Source organism: Lissotriton vulgaris, chromosome 10 (genome assembly GCF_964263255.1).
Source record: "Lissotriton vulgaris chromosome 10, aLisVul1.2, whole genome shotgun sequence".
Taxonomy (NCBI): domain Eukaryota; kingdom Metazoa; phylum Chordata; class Amphibia; order Caudata; family Salamandridae; genus Lissotriton; species Lissotriton vulgaris.
This window is the reverse complement of record NC_141698.1, coordinates 1,125,984,760-1,126,004,599: the sequence shown is the minus strand read 5'-3', so window position 1 is coordinate 1,126,004,599 and position 19,840 is coordinate 1,125,984,760. Positions and strand designations below refer to the sequence as shown.

The 19,840-nt window shown below is 50.7% G+C and overlaps 1 protein-coding gene across 1 annotated transcript in view; it reads right to left on the bottom strand.

Annotated features, from left to right (window-relative positions):
• The window catches only part of LOC147689434 (exocyst complex component 1-like), a 1,248,358-nt gene extending 1,230,762 nt beyond the window's left edge, over window positions 1–17,596 (bottom strand). The window contains exon 1 of the mRNA XM_086939926.1: window positions 17,517–17,596. Within this exon, the coding sequence (XP_086796052.1) occupies window positions 17,517–17,596 (80 nt within the window). The remainder of the gene's footprint in view (window positions 1–17,516) is intronic.
• Between the last annotated feature and the right edge of the window lie 2,244 nt (window positions 17,597–19,840).

The window sequence follows — 19,840 nt, the reverse complement described above, 5'->3', positions numbered from 1 at the left end:
CACAGCAAACCTGGCACAATCATATATATCCCACACACTGAGCACCGCAGCATTGTCTGATGGAAACATAGGAATACCAAATCCACCAAAGTACCACAGCAATACCGGCACAGTCAAGTAAATCCCAGACACTGAGCACCGCAGCATTCTCTGAGAGACAGATATATACCAAATCCACCAAAGTACCACAGCAATATCGGCATAGTCAAGTATATACCAGACACTGAGCACCGCAGCATCCTCTGAAAGACGGACATAAACCAAACCCACCTAAGTACCACAGCAAACCCGGCACAGTCAAGTATATCTCAGACACTGAGCACTACAACATCCTCTGAGAGACAGATGTATACCAAATCCACCAAAGTACCACAGCAAACCCGGCACATTCAAGTATATCCCAGACACTGAGCACCGCAGCACCCTCTGAGAGACAGACATAACCCAAACCCACCCAAGTACCACAGCAAACCCGACACAGACAAGTATATCCCAGACACTGAGCACCAAAGCATCCTCTGAGAGACAGACATAAACCAAACCCACCGAAGTACCACAGCAAACCCGGCACAGTCAAGTATATCCCAGACTCTTAGCACTGCAGCATCCTCTGAGAGACAGATATATACCTAATCCACCAAAGTACAACAGCAATACCGGCACAGTCAAGTATATCCCAGACACTGAGCACCGCAGCATCCTTTGAGAGACAGATGTATACCAAATCCGCCAAAGTACCACAGCAAAACTGGCACAGTCAAGTATATCCCAGACACAGCACCGCAGCACCCTCTGAGAGACAGACATAACCCAAACCCACCGAAGTACCACAGCAAACCCGGCACAGTCAAGTATATCCCAGACAGTGAGCACCACAGCATCCTCTGAGAGACAGATGTATACCAAATCTGCCAAAGTACCACAGCAAATCTGGCACAGTCAATTATATCCCAGACACTGAGCACCGCAGCACCCTCTGAGAGACAGGCATAACCCGAACCCACCGAAGTACCACAGCAAACCCGGCTCAGTCAAGTATATCCCAGACACTGAGCACTACAGCATCCTCTGAGAGACAGATGTATACCAAATCCACCAAAGTACCACAGCAAACCCGGCACAGTCAAGTATATCCCAGACACTGAGCACTGCAGCATCCTCTGACAGAGACAGACATACAACAAACCCACCGAAGTATCACAGCAATCCTAGCACAGTCACATATATCCCAGACACTGAGCACCACAATATCCTCTGACAGAGACAGATATAAACCAAACCCACCCAAATACCACAACAAACCTGGCACAGTCTCCTATATCCCACACAGAGCACCGCAGCATCCTCTGACAGAGACAGATGTATACGAAACCCACTGAAGTACCACAGCAATCCTAGCACAGTCACATATATCCCAGACACTGAGCACCACAGTATCCTCTGACAGAGACATATATAAACCAAATCCACCCAAGTACCACAGCAAATCTGGCACAGTCTCCTATATCCCAGACACTGAGCACCGCAGCATCGTCTGACGGTGACATAGGAATATCAAATTCACCAAAGTACCACAAGCCCTGCACAGTCTTGTGTATCCCAGACACTGAGTATCGCAGCATCCTCTGACAGAGACAGACATAAACAAAACCCACCCAAGTACAACAGCCAGCCGGCGCACTCAAGAATATACCAGACACTGAGCACCGCAGCACCCTCTGACAGAGACAGACGTACACCAAACCCACCAAAGTACCAGAGCAAGCCAGCACATTCATGCATATCTCAGACACTGACCACCACAGCATCCTCTGACAGAGACAGATGTATACCAAACCCACCAAAGTACCACAGCAATCCTAGCACAGTCACATATATCCCAGACACTGAGCACCACAGTAGCCTCTGACAGAGACAGATGTAAACCAAAGCCACCCAAGTACCACAGCAAACCTGGCACAGTCACCTATATCCCAGACACTGAGCACTGCAGCATCGTTTGAAGGACATAGGAAAACCAAATTCACCAAAGAACCACAGCAAACCCCGTACAGTCATGTGTATCCCAGACACTGAGCACCGGAGAATCCTCTGACAGAGACAGACATAAACCAAACCCACCCAAGTACCACAGCAAACCTGGCACAATCATATATATCCCACACACTGAGCACCGCAGCATTGTCTGATGGAAACATAGGAATACCAAATCCACCAAAGTACCACAGCAATACCGGCACAGTCAAGTAAATCCCAGACACTGAGCACCGCAGCATTCTCTGAGAGACAGATATATACCAAATCCACCAAAGTACCACAGCAATATCGGCATAGTCAAGTATATACCAGACACTGAGCACCGCAGCATCCTCTGAAAGACGGACATAAACCAAACCCACCTAAGTACCACAGCAAACCCGGCACAGTCAAGTATATCTCAGACACTGAGCACTACAACATCCTCTGAGAGACAGATGTATACCAAATCCACCAAAGTACCACAGCAAACCCGGCACATTCAAGTATATCCCAGACACTGAGCACCGCAGCACCCTCTGAGAGACAGACATAACCCAAACCCACCCAAGTACCACAGCAAACCCGACACAGACAAGTATATCCCAGACACTGAGCACCAAAGCATCCTCTGAGAGACAGACATAAACCAAACCCACCGAAGTACCACAGCAAACCCGGCACAGTCAAGTATATCCCAGACTCTTAGCACTGCAGCATCCTCTGAGAGACAGATATATACCTAATCCACCAAAGTACAACAGCAATACCGGCACAGTCAAGTATATCCCAGACACTGAGCACCGCAGCATCCTCTGAGAGACAGATGTATACCAAATCCGCCAAAGTACCACAGCAAAACTGGCACAGTCAAGTATATCCCAGACACAGCACCGCAGCACCCTCTGAGAGACAGACATAACCCAAACCCACCGAAGTACCACAGCAAACCCGGCACAGTCAAGTATATCCCAGACAGTGAGCACCACAGCATCCTCTGAGAGACAGATGTATACCAAATCTGCCAAAGTACCACAGCAAATCTGGCACAGTCAATTATATCCCAGACACTGAGCACCGCAGCACCCTCTGAGAGACAGGCATAACCCGAACCCACCGAAGTACCACAGCAAACCCGGCTCAGTCAAGTATATCCCAGACACTGAGCACTACAGCATCCTCTGAGAGACAGATGTATACCAAATCCACCAAAGTACCACAGCAAACCCGGCACAGTCAAGTATATCCCAGACACTGAGCACTGCAGCATCCTCTGACAGAGACAGACATACAACAAACCCACCGAAGTATCACAGCAATCCTAGCACAGTCACATATATCCCAGACACTGAGCACCACAATATCCTCTGACAGAGACAGATATAAACCAAACCCACCCAAATACCACAACAAACCTGGCACAGTCTCCTATATCCCACACAGAGCACCGCAGCATCCTCTGACAGAGACAGATGTATACGAAACCCACTGAAGTACCACAGCAATCCTAGCACAGTCACATATATCCCAGACACTGAGCACCACAGTATCCTCTGACAGAGACATATATAAACCAAATCCACCCAAGTACCACAGCAAATCTGGCACAGTCTCCTATATCCCAGACACTGAGCACCGCAGCATCGTCTGACGGTGACATAGGAATATCAAATTCACCAAAGTACCACAAGCCCTGCACAGTCTTGTGTATCCCAGACACTGAGTATCGCAGCATCCTCTGACAGAGACAGACATAAACAAAACCCACCCAAGTACAACAGCCAGCCGGCGCACTCAAGAATATACCAGACACTGAGCACCGCAGCACCCTCTGACAGAGACAGACGTACACCAAACCCACCAAAGTACCAGAGCAAGCCAGCACATTCATGCATATCTCAGACACTGACCACCACAGCATCCTCTGACAGAGACAGATGTATACCAAACCCACCAAAGTACCACAGCAATCCTAGCACAGTCACATATATCCCAGACACTGAGCACCACAGTAGCCTCTGACAGAGACAGATGTAAACCAAAGCCACCCAAGTACCACAGCAAACCTGGCACAGTCACCTATATCCCAGACACTGAGCACTGCAGCATCGTTTGAAGGACATAGGAAAACCAAATTCACCAAAGAACCACAGCAAACCCCGTACAGTCATGTGTATCCCAGACACTGAGCACCGGAGAATCCTCTGACAGAGACAGACATAAACCAAACCCACCCAAGTACCACAGCAAACCTGGCACAATCACATATATCCCACACACTGAGCACCGCAGCATTGTCTGATGGAAACATAGGAATACCAAATCCACCAAAGTACCACAGCAAACCCAGCACAGTCATGTGTATCCCAGACACCGAGCACCGCAACATCCTCTGAAAGAGACAGACATAAACCAAACCCACCCAAGTACCACAGCAAACCTGGCACGGTCACCTATATCCCAGACCACTGACTCGTTGTCAGTGAAATTTCTCTCCCTCCCTCGCAGCTCCACCATTAAGTGAGGCCTTCCCCCGAGCCCCTGCACTCTTGAGTGTTGATGTTCGAGGACCTCCTCCACCCGCAGGTTTTACCTGTGCCTCATCCCTGGTGGTCCAGTGGACCTCTGTCTCCATTCTTTCGCTCTGCTTTTTCTCTCCTTTTTCACTCGTTTTTTTAGGTCTTGCCTGAGCCAGAACATGCGCTGCTCTGGCGAGACATTTAGTGAGTGAGCTTTAAAAAGCAGACCACAGCTTTTTGAGTGCGCACAGTTACGAGCAAAGGCGCCATCTGGCTTTCCTATCTCGTCATGAACACGCGCGCACGCACGCACCACTCGCATGCTTGTTATCTCCGGCATTAGGGATGCTAAATCAAAGTGCTGAAAGTACCAAATGTTCATTAAAGCGCTTCACATCATACTGACAAGCAGCAGTAACTCCTATCTCCACACCATGATACTACATTTTTCCCTCTCCTCCAAATGTACTATGGCGCCAATAATAACGTACAAATAAGCATATCCAAAAAGTACTACAGTGCCAACTTTCCCTTCGAAGTTTAAACATGGACCCATTGAAGCGGAAACCCCATTCCTCAATTAATTTGCAGCAATTATGGTCTATAAACGGCGGTTATACCATCACATCCTATGTGCCCCCTCCCCCCACTTAGTGGATCAACTCAGCCTTTTTCCTTCACCATGGCATATTTTTCCTCTTTTTACTCCCCTGGATCTCATTTTTGCCACTGCCCGTGACTTCTCAGCGCAGTTCCTCCCCACCTTGAGTGCGAGAGTCTGCGTTTTCACAGGTAATTTAGAATGCACTCGGGATCAAAACTGCTGTGAGCCACAGAGTGAAGAGGCAAGGTCCTGGGAGTTTGCTAGGTTTATGTGCTTTATTATTGTGATTGCTGCCTGGAATGTGAGCGCAGTCAGGTGTGGGCAGCTTCCTATCCCCTTCCATTTATAATATTGTACGACGCATATTTCCACTGCACACACCTCCATCGATCAGTACGCAGAACGCTACATGCATGCGCAGCAGAGAGCCATGTATCTTAGCTATGGGTTCATACTTTCAGGCATTGGCATATATATGACAATTACTTCCACATGCGAGTGCTGGTCGACGGGCGTGTATGCACACGCGCGATTTGTTACAAAAGTATTTTTGTGAGAAGCAAAAAATTCCAGATATTTTGTGTGTTCACTGAACTAATTTGTTGCACATGTTACATCCATTTCAGATTTTCCCTTTGTTGACATAGCCCTATGTTTTTTTTGTTGTAATAGTAACTGTACTGATATCAGATTCGGTTAAGGATGCCCTGTGATCCGATCCTTGAGGTTGTGATGTTAGCTTTCTCTTAGCCTTTACTGCCCTCTCGTGGAATACATCCAGAAGTAGTTTTCAAACTAGTTTGAAACTGCCCTTGATTGACTATTTATCAAACCCTTTAAACATCACCTTATCAAATCGTATTAACGATAAGTATCCAGAATTATAATTCTTATCTATACAAGCTGTAGTAAACAGAGCACAGAAATAATAGGGTAATGTACATTTTTAAGGTAGTCCACCAGCACAGTTGGATTGGGATCTGCAACTTCCTTCAGGCGATCACGACGCCAACAACGAACGCGGAGGAGTACTGCTGAAGAAACATTCTCCGGATCCAGCCTGACGCCTGGGGGTATTTATAAGGTAAGGAATCCAGAACTAATAGTCTCTTTAAGATATGAATAATCAGGCACTGGAATAAGGTGCTCACATCATCCGTTATAAGACATTGCAGCCCAAACAGAATTCTGATTGACTGTCAGCATTAACAACCCTTTAAATAAAGCATTGTCATTGACATATTTGAATAAAGCTTTGCCTATAGTCACAATGAATACTCTTAAAGAAGGAATTGCCAACTGATCATAAAGAACACTTTTCAATAAAGCATTATTCAAATCCTTATGACAACCATCTTTCAATAAAGCATTTTCCAACATCCAGCACGTGTCTGTGTCTATTGTTAACCATCTCTGGGCCACAGGACCTACAGCCATACAGTCAGTCCCCAGAGGGTGCGCACAGCCCAGGTGATAGCCTTGGGAGTGCTTGAAATGACAAGCAAAGTTCAGGGTGCTCTTCTTTTTGTAGAATCGTCAGATTTAGATTCAGAAGTTTTGTAAATTAGTTTGGAGGGCGCTACTTCACTCCTGCAGCATCCCCCTCACCACTTTCTTTGGGCGTTGGTGGTGCCTCTGCCATAATTGGCCCACCACTTTTGCCAGGATGCTGGACTAACCACACACCCCACAGGCAAGATGGGGTGCCTTGCACGGCCTTTTCTATCTATTTTTCTTATTAGGTCTCGACTAGACAGCGCATGAACTGTCTCAAAGAGACATGTTGTTTTCAATCTGTGTGCTTCAGTCCGCCCATAGGCTTACCATTTGCTCGCTCCATCATCGCTCTCATTACCGTTGTCCTCATGTGTCCATGGCATGCATACATCAAGCCTCCTTCAGAGCATGGATGTGTCCATCCACTGCTCATGTTTTAGGAGCTACTTTTTTCGTTGTGTTTTCAATCACTCTGTCCTCCGTCTCCTGTTGCTTGTTTCCCACTCCCACCGCCCCATTCCAGCATTCCAGCACCCAGATTGTCCCCATGTAAGCATGTATGCATTAATGTTGCTCCTTTATCTGGGTTTATACATGCAGAAGATATTCCAGCGCCCAGATTGGTAAGGGTGTTACGGTGTGCGAGTGCATGACAGTAATAATTGGGATTAAATGTTCTGTTTCTCGTGCTTAATCTTGAGCACTCCACACCACTGTTAGTGTTTTCATTCACTCTGTCCTTCGTCTCCTGGTGCCTCTTTCCAACCTCAAGGAAAGTTAGTTCTTTTTTTACATGAAATATGTTAAAGTTTCTTTATGGCTGCCCTAATGGGCTTTGTGCTAAATAGAAAATAGACAAAAATAAAGGAGCAGACCCAGAAAAGGAGGATAAATCACAACTTTCATGCTTAAATTGAGTGCTCTTAGGCTTCATGGCTAAAAAAATATTAACACTGACAAAGGCAATAGCTCTCGCACCACCAAGACCTATTGGCTTTGCCAATGCTTGTTTAAATATCTGGGGCAACCGGTCCCACCCAGGCACCTTTGCATGCGCCAACCATTAGGGCAGCCCAGGGAGCTGACCTGCTGGCTCCAGGGCGGGAATCAGCAGCTCTGTTCTACTTTGCTGCAGGCAGGGAGCTTGTGATGGTGGTGCTTCCTCCCCGATTCCGCCCCCCCCCCCACCTCCCCAGAAACGGACGCAGGCCCACCACTGATGAGAAGAGTGAGGCAGCACTCTCCCATTCTTTCTTCCTCTCTCAGGTTCTGAAGTTGGGGATCACAGGCCCATCTCTCTCTCTCTCTCCATCTTGGGGGAGCACAATGGCGCTCCGCCGTCCTTTGCCACATCGTGAGCCCAGAGTGGGGTTACGTGCCCCCCAAATAGTGGAACCAGCCTGGGGGTTGGGGTTCCCAGTCCTAACCGCTGGTGGGGGAGCCACACGCTCACTCCCTCCCAGAATTTAAAAATTAAAAGGGTTTCTTGCAGTGACCCCGGGGCCCAGGCCCTCCCCAGAGGTATGAAATCTGTCCTCAGGACACCCCCGCGCCGCACGGCCACCAGCTGTAGCGTGTGCGTTCCTCCCTGCTGCTGACCTCAGCCTCACTGAGCCCGCCCCGACGACCCCGCCCCCCGCCGTAGTATCGTGCCTGTAATTGTCTCTGATTGCTTTCTTTTCGTTTTTTGCATTATACTGTACTGTACTGTCCCCCTTATTGTTGTTTTGATTACCTGTTTGCTCATATTGTTAGGGCTGTGCCGTTTCCCTCTTTGCGCCTGTGCCCCCCGCCCCGCTCCCCGCTTCCCGCCGCCGTGCGTGCGGCCACGCCCCCTTTTCCTTCTGTGCCCTCCCCGCTCCCGCCTCCCAGCTGCTCCTCCCTCCCTCCCACTTGGTCATAAATGGCGACCGTGCGGCGCAGGTGAGTGTGACCTGTCCTCAGGACACCCCTGCGCCGCACGGCCACCAGCTGTAGCGTGTGCGTTCCTCCCCGCTGCTGACCTCAGCCTCGCTGAGCCCGCCCCGACGACCCCGCCCCCCGCCGTAGTATCGTGCCTGTAATTGTCTCTGACTGCTTTCTTTTTGTTTTTTGCATTGTACTGTACTGTACTGTCCCCCTTATTGTTGTTTTGATTTCCTGTTTGCTCATATTGTTTGGGCTGTGCCGTTTCCCTCTTTGCCCCTGTGCCCCCGCCCCGCTCCCCGCTTCCCGCGGCTCTGCGTGCGGCCACGCCCCCTTTTCCTTCTGTGCCCTCCCCGCTCCCGCCTCCCAGCTGCTCCTCCCTCCCTCCCATGTACGCGCAGCGTTGACGCGCAGCGGGCGCGCCGATTGTGCGCTGAAGGCGCGCCAAAGGCACGCCCGTCTGCGCCCGTCCGCGCCTGGACCGCGCCCAGCGCCAGGACCCCTGGCCGCCACCGACGCAAGACGACCCGACTGACCTACGACGCCACCGAACTCATCGCACTCAACACCGGCGGGAACCCTGGATGCTACCGAGCCACCCCGAGACGCACCCACGGACCCTCCAGCTGCCACACCTGCAAGTTCTCCTGCAGCCGGACCTGCACCGCACCCGCACCCACCAAGCCGAGAACCAACAGCAACCACCTGAAGTGCATCCTGCTCAACACCCGCTCCGTCCACAGACACGCCGTGGAGCTCTGGAACCTCCTCGACACAACATCACCAGACGTCGCCTTCCTCACGGAAACCTGGATGAATGCCTCCTCAGCGCCCGACATCGCCATCGCCATCCCAGACAATTACAAGATCATCCGGAGGGACCGCGGCAACCAGACCAGAGGAGGCATCGCCATCATCCACAGGAACACCATCCGCATCACGAGCAACTCCGACGACACCCTCACAACCGCCGAACACCTGCACTTCCAGATCCACACCGACCCCAAGACCACCCTCAGAGGCACCCTCATCTACAGACCCCCGGGACCACGCACACAATTCAGCGAAGACATCGCCGACTTCATCAGCCCGCACGCTCTCCCCTCCGCTGACTACATCCTCCTCGGGGACCTCAACTTCCACCTGGAGAACAACAACGACCGCAACACCACCACCCTGCTGGACAACCTCGCCACCCTCGGTCTCAAACAGCTGGTGACCACCCCCACCCACTACGCCGGACACACACTCGACCCCGTCTTCTCCTCCAGCAAGGACATCACCTTCAGCCACGCCACCGGACTCTACTGGACGGACCACAGCTGCGTCCACTTCAGCTACAGAAAGAACACGATCCACCACCACCAGCAACAGGTTGCACGCAGAAGATGGAACAAGATCACAACCGACCAGCTCGCCGCTTCCTTGAGCCAGGATCCCCCCGCCAGCTCAGCGAACCCCAGCCAGGCTGCCATCAACCTCACAAAGTGGATCAGCAACTGCGCAGACGACCTTGCCCCACTGAGGACCCCGCCCAGCAGACCCGGCAGTAAGAAAGCACCCTGGTTCACCGACGAACTCAAGAGCTCCAAGAAGAACTGCCGAGCCCTCGAGAGAGCCTGGCGCAGAGACCCAACACCAGACAACATGACCACCCTCAAGCTCGCCACTCGAAAACACCACCAACTGATCCACACCACCAAGAAAACCGCATTCAAGGAACGACTGGACAACAATGCCCACAACAGCAAGGAACTCTTCAACATCGTCAAAGAGCTCTCCAACCCCAGCGCCGGAAACAACGACATCACCCCATCACAAGACCTCTGCAACTCCCTCGCCTCCTACTTCCACAACAAGATCGTGGACATACACAGCAGCTTCAGCACAGAGCCAACGCACCCCACGACAGCACCTGCACCCCCCACCACCACCCTCCGCGCCTGGACCCCGATCAACACTGAGGAAACCCTACGCACGATGAACTCCATCCACTCTGGATCTCCAACCGACCCCTGCCCTCACCACGTCTTCAACAAGGCCGACTCCGTCATCACGCCCCACCTGCGGGACATCATCAACACCTCCTTCGACACAGCGACCTTCCCGGAGAGCTGGAAGCATGCCGAACTCAGCGCTCTACTGAAGAAACCATCAGAGGACCCCACCAAACTCAAAAACTACTGCCCCATCTCGCTCCTCCCGTTTCCGGCCAAAGTCATCGAGAAGACCGTCAACAAGCAGCTGGCCGCCTTCCTCAAGACAAATGGATCCCTCGACCACTCGCAGTCCGGCTTCCGGGCCAACCACAGCACCGCCCTCATCGCTGCCACTGATGACATCCGAGCCCTGCTCGACAACGGGGAAACAGCAGCCCTCATCCTCCTGGACCTTTCCGTGGCTTTCGACACTGTCTGCCACCGCACCCTAGAGCAGCGCCTCAGCAACGTCGGAATCCAAGAGAAGGCACTAGAATGGATCATCTCCTTCCTCGCCGGAAGGACTCAGAGAGTCCGCTTCCCCCCGTTCAGATCAGAAGCCACCGAAGTCATCTGTGGCGTTCCTCAAGGCTCCTTGCTCAGCCCCACCCTCTTCAATATCTACATGAGCCCCCTTGCGGCCATCGCACGCCAACACAACCTCAACATCATCTCCTATGCCGACGACGCCCAGCTGATCCTCTCCCTCACCAACGACCCCGCCACCGCCAGAGCCAGCCTACCCGAGGGGATGAAAGACGTAGCCGAGTGGATGAAGAACAGCCGCCTGAAACTGAACTCAGACAAGATGGAAGTCCTCATCCTGGGATCTTCACCCTCCGCCTGGGACGACCCCTGGGCAGCGCACCCAAACCAACAGACCACGCACGCCACCTGGACTTCATCCTGGACTCCTCCCTCTCCATGACCAGACAAGTCAACGCCGTCTCCTCGTCATGCTTCAACATCCTGCGCATGCCACGTAAGATCTTCCGGTGGATCCCCACCGAGACCAGGAAGACGGTCACCCAGGCCCTTGTCACCAGCCGACTGGACTACGGCAACGCCCTCTACGGCAGGAACCACTGCCAGACTCCAGAAGAGACTCCAGCGAATCCAGAACGCCTCAGCAAGACTCATCCTGGACATCCCCCGACACAGCCACATCTCGGACACCTGAGAGACCTGCACTGGCTCCCGGTCAACAAGAGAATCACGTTCCGACTCCTCACCCACGCACACAAAGCCCTACACAACCAAGGCCCAGGATACCTCAACAGCCGCCTCAACTTCTACACTCCAACACGCCAGCTTCGATCAACCAACCACGCCCTCGCCGCCGTCCCCCGCATCCGAAGAGCCACCACAGGAGGAAGATCCTTCTCCTACCTCGCCGCCATGATGTGGAACTCCCTCCCGACCCACCTCCGCCTGACCCAAGACCACCTCGCCTTCAGGAAGCAACTCAAGACCTGGCTGTTCAAGCAGTAGCGGACCCCCCCTCCCCAAGCGCCTTGAGACCCTCCGGGTGAGTAGCGCGCTATATAAATGCTGTGATTGATTGATTGATTGATTACAGCAGTGGAGCTCCACTCACTCACACTACATGCTCGTGCTGTGGTTCAAACGTCAAATCCTTTGTTCTGCAATATCTGGAGCCCCAGTGGGCCGTTATTCTCCATCCTGGGCTCATTTTCATCCTGGCGGCGAGCCCTAGCCAAATGGAGCACTTCTCTTGGTCCTAGCCTCTAGCGAGGCAATCTTTAGAGAGAGCTGTCTCCACCGGCTCCCTGCACCAGCCTTTCTCCTCTGGTGCGTCTCTCCTCCTTGGCACAGAAGCCCAGTTCTTTCCACAACTAGTCCTTAGGGGGTGTAAGGGAACCAACTTCAGTGGCCCTGGGGAGAGCCCCACTAGTTCTGGGGGCAACTGAAATCAGAGTCCTTAGTCCAGATAGATATCAAGGGATTATCCCAGTGTCCAGCAGAAAAACACGACCAAGAGAGAGCTCTTCCCCTTGTGCATGACGTTTTGAGTTGGGGTGGAAAGTTCTAGAAGCCGAGCACCTCTGGCCTACCCTGGGGTGCATCATCACCACTCCCTCTCCCAATCCTCCTGCACAGCATGCGGATACAATTTAATTTAAAATATTGTTACCCGGGAGTCACTGGACACATCTACTCTGGGGAACCTCAGCTCTGCCCCTCACTGACATCACTGCCAGGGCCTTTCTGAACAAAACTTCAATGTGGAGCCCCCTCCTATGTTGGCACCAGAGGTATGGGTTCCCTCCTTTGTTCAGTGCGCTTGGGACGGCCCATCCCTGGGACTGTCTGACAGCTAACTGATTGATGCAGATCTTTCCCCCACCCCTTTCCTCCTCAGGAGCTAAGTGAAGCACTGTAAATTGCTCCCTTTCTGTGAGGCTGCCTTTGCTCCTGCTGCTGGATAGAAATGTAATTAACTTGCCACAGTAGGGTGACAAAAGGTCTGAGCTCGGATCCTGAGCTGAGCCAGACAAATATGGCAATCCTGGATGAGCCATTATTTGTACAGATGTCGTCAAGGAGCTCCCAGATTTGGTTTTGGTGGACATGCTCCACCCCATTTTGATATGTCACTGGACACTATGCTAAAGGGAAGAGAAACTGCACAATAAAGCAATCTTACCAAGGAGTGTATAATGGAGGGTCACTGCAAAGCAGGGCCGGACTGGTGACTCCGGGCACCCGGCAATCCCTCGGTACGCCGGATGGTGTGGGGGGGGGGGGGCTGTTTTATCAGCAGGGCCTGGATCTGCTGGGGCCGGGCCTTGACTCCGTGAGTCAGTGACCTTAATGCGGGGGAAAAGCACAAATGGTAGTATTTCTTTGGCCAGGCCCAGGTCTGATCATTGATCAGGCCTGTGATCATGACATTAATATATGGCAGGCCATGGCAGGTCACTCAGTGCTATATTAATGTGCGTGCCCTACCCACTGCCGTGCTGGTGCGCAACGCGCAGATATCTCAGTTTCAGCATCTGCGCGCATGGTCTTTAGGGTGAGGCTTGGCCTGCCTGGTGACCCTGTGTGTCATGCGCATTGAGGGCGAGCCTCGTGCAATTTATAGTTCGCGTTTTTGCTTGCGGCTTACCCACCTCATCCAGGGTATTTCTGCTTTCCTCTTCTCCATCTGTCTACCGCCTGCAGGTGAGTGTATCGTCACTTAGGTGCCTCGTGCCGTCCGTAACCCACTGGTCCACTTGGGGTGGGTGGTCATCATGGGCTGGGGCTGGGCACAGTCAGGTGGGGGCAGGCGGCCGGGCCAGGAATCGGATTAAAAGTACATTTAACTATAGTAGGCCCCAGCCCGGTTCTACCTTGATGAGATTGCATACATTTATTTGCTCCTCAAGTTTGTGAGAGGCTGTTCCCACTTATGATTGAGTGTCCTCAGCGCAGCAGAGAGAGGTGGCTTGCGCACCGCGCGGGCCGGCGTGGTAGATGATTATTCAAAAATTTTAATCATGATGATTGTCATCGTGACAGTGACAATCTTCATGATTAAAAATTTAGATTTAATGCTGCCACGTGACCGCGACGGTGTGAGCATCGCAACAGTTAGTCAGCCGCCCGCAGCCCGGAACTGCATGATGGCATTGGGCAGGCCTGATGAGGGTGGCTGGTTGCCGCCGCATCCGGGGCCGGTAGAAGATGGTTGTCTACTCTCCACTGCTGCGCACCATGGTGTTCTGTGCTCTGAGCAGCGTAGCACAGGGCCCGGGGCCTGTATTAATTTACAAATCACCTTCTAGGGCCTAGACGGTAATTTGTAAATTAATACAGCAGGGGCGGCTCTAGGCTCTAGGCTCAAGGCGGCCCTGGGCAGGGAGCGTAGGTAGGGGGCCCCAGAAGAGGGGGTCCGGGCAGGGCGGAGCGCAGAGGCCAGTGAAGGGGGTTGGTCAGGGTGTTTGGAAGTGGAACAGAGCCGGAGGCCACCAAATCCCTGCCAGGGGCTGCCACGTAAATATGTATCTATCCTCAGAGGATTATTAAATTAAGGATATATATTGGCGTGGTGGCCCCTGAGGTTTGGTGGCCCTGTGCAGGTGCACAACTTGCACATGCCTAAGGCCGCCCCTAAATACAGGCTCTGGGCCCGGTTCTGCGACCAAGATTGCCAGTGCCACTCCAGGCCAGTTAGTGAATGTGAGAGCCTGAGGAGCGCTTTGCAGAGGGGCCAAACTGAAGTTTTGTTACACTGTCCTGGCCACTGGCACACCCCCCTTACCCCCAATCATCACCCTCCCTAGGGCGCGGCCACAGTCGCCCGCCCTGGAGGTTTTGCTGCCTGCGCACGCACTATTAAATTAGTGGGCAGGGCAGGCTGGCACTTTCACTTTTAGCACCACCTGGCCACAACAACAACTCGTGACCCACTGACCCGACCAGGCCCGATCTATGAGTCATGTCACCAGAGAGACTATCTCTGTGATGATCAAGGGGGCACAATGATATAGGCAAACGACTGCAAATACATACAATTTGATGTCCAGTTGGGCTGAAATGGCTGGTTTTACCCTTTTTTACCAAAATATCTATAACATTTCATACCGCTGCCGAAAGAGACCCAAAGGAGCAAGCGTAATTGAGTGACAGTTGACACAACTGTTAAAACTGATAAGCAAACTTTTAATAATCACACCCGGCAGGGAAATATCACATCTTAGTATGTTTTCAAGGTGAAACCATCCATAAAAATCTTTGCGCAATGTATTTCTCTCAAACAGGATAATGAATAACTCCTCCACTTTACAAAACTTAAGAAAATTAAAATATTTATCTGACCGAATCCGATATTATGATCCGAAGTGTTAAAGATGTCAAACCATCCCTCACATACCAGGCATCAGATTGTTGTCCTCGCACCCGCATTTTTAATGCAGCATAACAATGCAATTAATGTGCATCGCAGGAACATGTAGTTCACATCAACTGCGTCGTTATGCCGCAGTAAATATACTAGTGCGACCGGCTATGCTCATCATCTGGGGATTCATTTGCTTTCCCTTTCTGCTGGTAAGTGCAATTACCAGACACTCGGGTAGGTACCAACCCCTTTGGGGAGGACTGACGAGGCAGCCGCACCTGATGCTGACCTGGGGGGGCACTGTGTAAAGAAATAACTTATGGGTTTAATAGAACCAGCTGCAAAGTACCTTGTGTGTAGTGTGTCCAGCTCTTTTCAGGCAACAATAAAAATGACAAGGTAACTCTGGTGGTTAATATTCCTGCTGGAGAGAGATCAGAGTTTGGGCTAGTGACAGTTTTGACTCATCATAAAGTAGCACAAAGGGTTAATATATCTGCTGCAAAAAACATGTACCATGCAAATCAAATAACTGTATTTTATGTGCATAGCTCAGTGGGTTACTGGTTTTGCCACACAGATGTTTTTGTAACCAGCAGTTCCTAAATTACAATCGTAATATAGCGCAATGACCAATAAACTGTCATCAAAGAGCTGCAGGGAAACTGCATGTTATAGGTTAGAACACTATTTTTCCCAGTTTTTCATTACCCAAATGCTGCTAAAAAGGGTTTGTTTTGGTAGAAATATATTCTTAATAATAAAGCCAACCCCAACCACTGAGGTACATTTTAAATCCTGAGTTTGCGCTTCTCCAGAACACACATTCTTAAAATGTAATGCCTACCAGCATGGATGATATGTGATTCCTACACCCTGCAATTCACATTGTCTTATGTGTTATTTCCTATAGACTGATTTTACACACGTATAATTCATTGTCTCCATATATAATGTGTGTGTGTTGTAAAAGTGTTCACACAACCTACACTGCCTGGTATGAGTAGCTCTATAAAAGAAACGAAATGCATGTGAGAGTACCTATGCAGAGAAGGGCACTGTTGGAGGGTGTTGGCGAGGGATTCCACGGAGGAGATGATGGGCTGTGCCAAAAAAGACTGTTGCCCCTGGCACCACCAGCGCTAAAGCTGACTCTGCCTTCTTCATGTTAGAGTTTAGTATTTGTACTCCTTTTCAAAGGGATTTAAAGACTGTGCCCCTGGAATTCAAACCCTTGACCCACTCAGGTGCCTATTTACATGTCACAACAAGCCATAAGGCATGTAATGAAAAATGCATTGTTTTGGCCTTTTTGTCTTTAAAATTTTCCTAGGGTGATAACCCCCGAAACTCCCTCTAGTAGTAGTTGCTCACTGCGCTGCTCGCTACAGACAATATGGGGGCTGGTCTCACTTTTACTTTGTTCTCTCTTATTCACTACTTGTGTCTATTTTTTGTGCTCTCTGTAAGAATGTCTTTGGGTACATATGACTGGGTAACCTGGTGCTCTTTAAGGTCATCATCAACTATTTACTGTGCTTTGAAAGTTGATACAATTATATATGTAATGAAAAATGTGCTGTCAAATGCGCCATTTTTGGTCTGCCTTTTCCAAAATTTTTGCGGGGGTAGAACCCCCCCAAATCCCCCTATTAGTGGTTGGGCTCGCTCGCTGTGCTCGCGACGCGTCGGACAGGGGTTGGTCTGCCAAAATTGGCCAGGGCTTCTTTCAGTTCTTAGTCCGGCCCTGCTGCAAACAATGCAGATAACTTCATTGCCTTTCCCTATGAGTATACACTAACATTTTGAGGCCTACCCCAGGGCAATAGCCAATCCTGCATTGCCCCTTCTATGCCATGTTACCTACGTGCAGTTACCAGGCTGCGCATGACAGGAGTCTTATACGTGCAGCCTTCACATGCATGCACACACTTGTGCACAAGTGTAACCAGCCAAGTGGCCCTTACCCTTGCTGCATCACAGCAGTCTTATCTTAAAAGGCGAACACTGGCGGTAAACATGTGCACACCATTTACCGTGGGTATACCATGGGCGAGTCACCATTTGTGAGGCCACAGTAAAAAGGTAAAAAAACAGGTGGTAAAAAGTGAAAAATCCAGGCAGATGAGATGGGAAGAACCCATTACCTTTTATCGTGAATTACTTCAAAGTACTGCTTCTCTACACTTGGACCATACTTATCTGTAAACAGCAGCTCCAAACTCATTTCCTGGCTGTTGGAACCAGCAGAGTGTGGTTGGCTGAAGGGATGCCGCCAGCCAAAACCTACTGCTCCCGTCAAGGGCAGTGATTACACTCACTATACAACCCATTCTCACTCTCGGGTATCTTGGCACTGAGGAGCCAGACTTAAATCAGAGGTAATGTGTACAGAAAAGGCACAGTAGTCACCCAACATTAATACACCGAGCGGCACAAATGAGGCCATACAAGGTGTATGTAAAACAGTTAATATTCAAAGCAAATATTTAGTTGTCATGACATGAACATCAAATACGTATTGGGCATAAAACACATTTGGAAATATTACTAGCATGACTAGACCCACCTCTATTATTATGATATCAATAGTATTCAAACTGTGGACAATTAATAATCTGACACCCCCCATACCCTGACAATTGAGAAAGCGGTGCATGGAATCAACAATATGTACAGGCACGAAAAGTAGGAAGGACACTTTTCAGCAGCACCGCCTGACTGAAGCCACACAGGTAAACCCAATAACAAATGTATTGTGCTTTTAGCATACAATCAATGTAGGAAGCCACACTGCTGGCCAGTGTCATGAATCACAGGCGGCCCACTCAGGATCACTACTGCACCCACACACACACACACATGCTACACATTGCGGCAGGTATCAGTGAGTCCGTTCAGAAAACTCTTGCACAGATACGTACTCAGCACCCTAATGCGGTGCCACTGGTACCCAGCAGGTCAATAGTTCACCCTCTGCAGATTCCGTGGCCCAAGCCTCTCTCCACCCTCTAGTTCACCCCAATTGTCCTATACCCCTGGATGGAAGATAACCAACCCCACCTCCCGGACACTGGGTTGCACACGGACAAAGTCACACTAAGTCTAGGTCATCAGGAAGCAGGTGGGAATATGTAGCAGTTTTAATTAGGAGGTAGAAGTAAACAAGGCAAGGTTAGTAGCCACTTGGGAAAATCACCCACAGTCTTAAAACACAAGGAGTCATGCAGTCTCTTGACTCGCCTCCAAACTGTCTCGGAAGGTTTCTTTCAACCCAGTAAATCTCTCTCTCGCTACTATCTGGTGCCAAGATGTCTTTAGGAGGGACCTAGTGTGGAGAGGGCATATGGTCTGCCGTGATGATGGTCAAAAGGGAACAACCAATGAATGAGGAGTAACACGGGGAGTGTCTCTATAGGAGATGGTGCCCTGTTAGGTATATGATGATCCGGGTCATGCTCAGGCAATCTGGGCACAGTGCCTGGTGCGCAAATGTATGAGTCGCACCAGGCACTCCTGATTTCAAACACGATGAGTTGCAAATTTTGCACCTCCCTGGAAATGAGGCACAATGACCGATGGACATTGAGATGGGTTGCACTAGGCAATTCCGGTCACACACACAGCAAAGAGTTGCAATTCCGTACCTCCCTGGAAATGAGGTACAATGTCCGGTGCAAGATGATACAGGTTGCACTAGACCAGTCCGGTGGCCCACACACACAGGTGGAAGTTCAACAGAGCCACGAGGTAGAATGAGGCACTACTACGGTACACCCCCACCTCTGAGGGTCGCACCTTGTGAATTGGACACCACACGCAATGAGCAGCAGTCGGCATGTCGCACGAGAGAGATGCAGCACGATCGACGAACCTGGCCAAGTGGCATCCCGCAACCGGTGAATCCGCTCACCACCAGCTAGACGCTTATGAGTGTCAAGGTCCTCACCAGTCGCGGCCGGCATGACTCATGGGTGGGGTCCAAGGGGCTCATGCAAGGATTAATATAAATATATTTAAAAAAATTAAACTTATTCTCGCCTCCGGTCCCACATCGCGTCGCATCACGTCTCCTTCTCTCTGCTCATCGCAGGAAGCAGGCAGAAGGCATCCTACCTCTCCTCTCCTAAGCCAATCACAATGCTGCAATAGCAGCATTGTGATTGGTAGGGACACCGACCCCACATGCGTCTATGGGGAGGCCATTTTCTCCTGCATGGAGAAAACGGAGAGTGTGCATGACTGGTTTGGTCGGCCTTGGGCCGACCAAACAGTCAGCTCCCACAACAGTGGGCAAGCCACTCCTCCCCTGCCTGGAGCATGACTGCCCACCTTCCCGCCCCCAACCAAACCCTGCCTTCTGCTATCTCGCAGTGCGAGAAGCAGAAACATAAAATGGTATTCATAATACCATTTTATGTTACTGCCTCTCGCACTGCGAGAAAGCAGTGAGGAGACGCTCCTCCGTCCA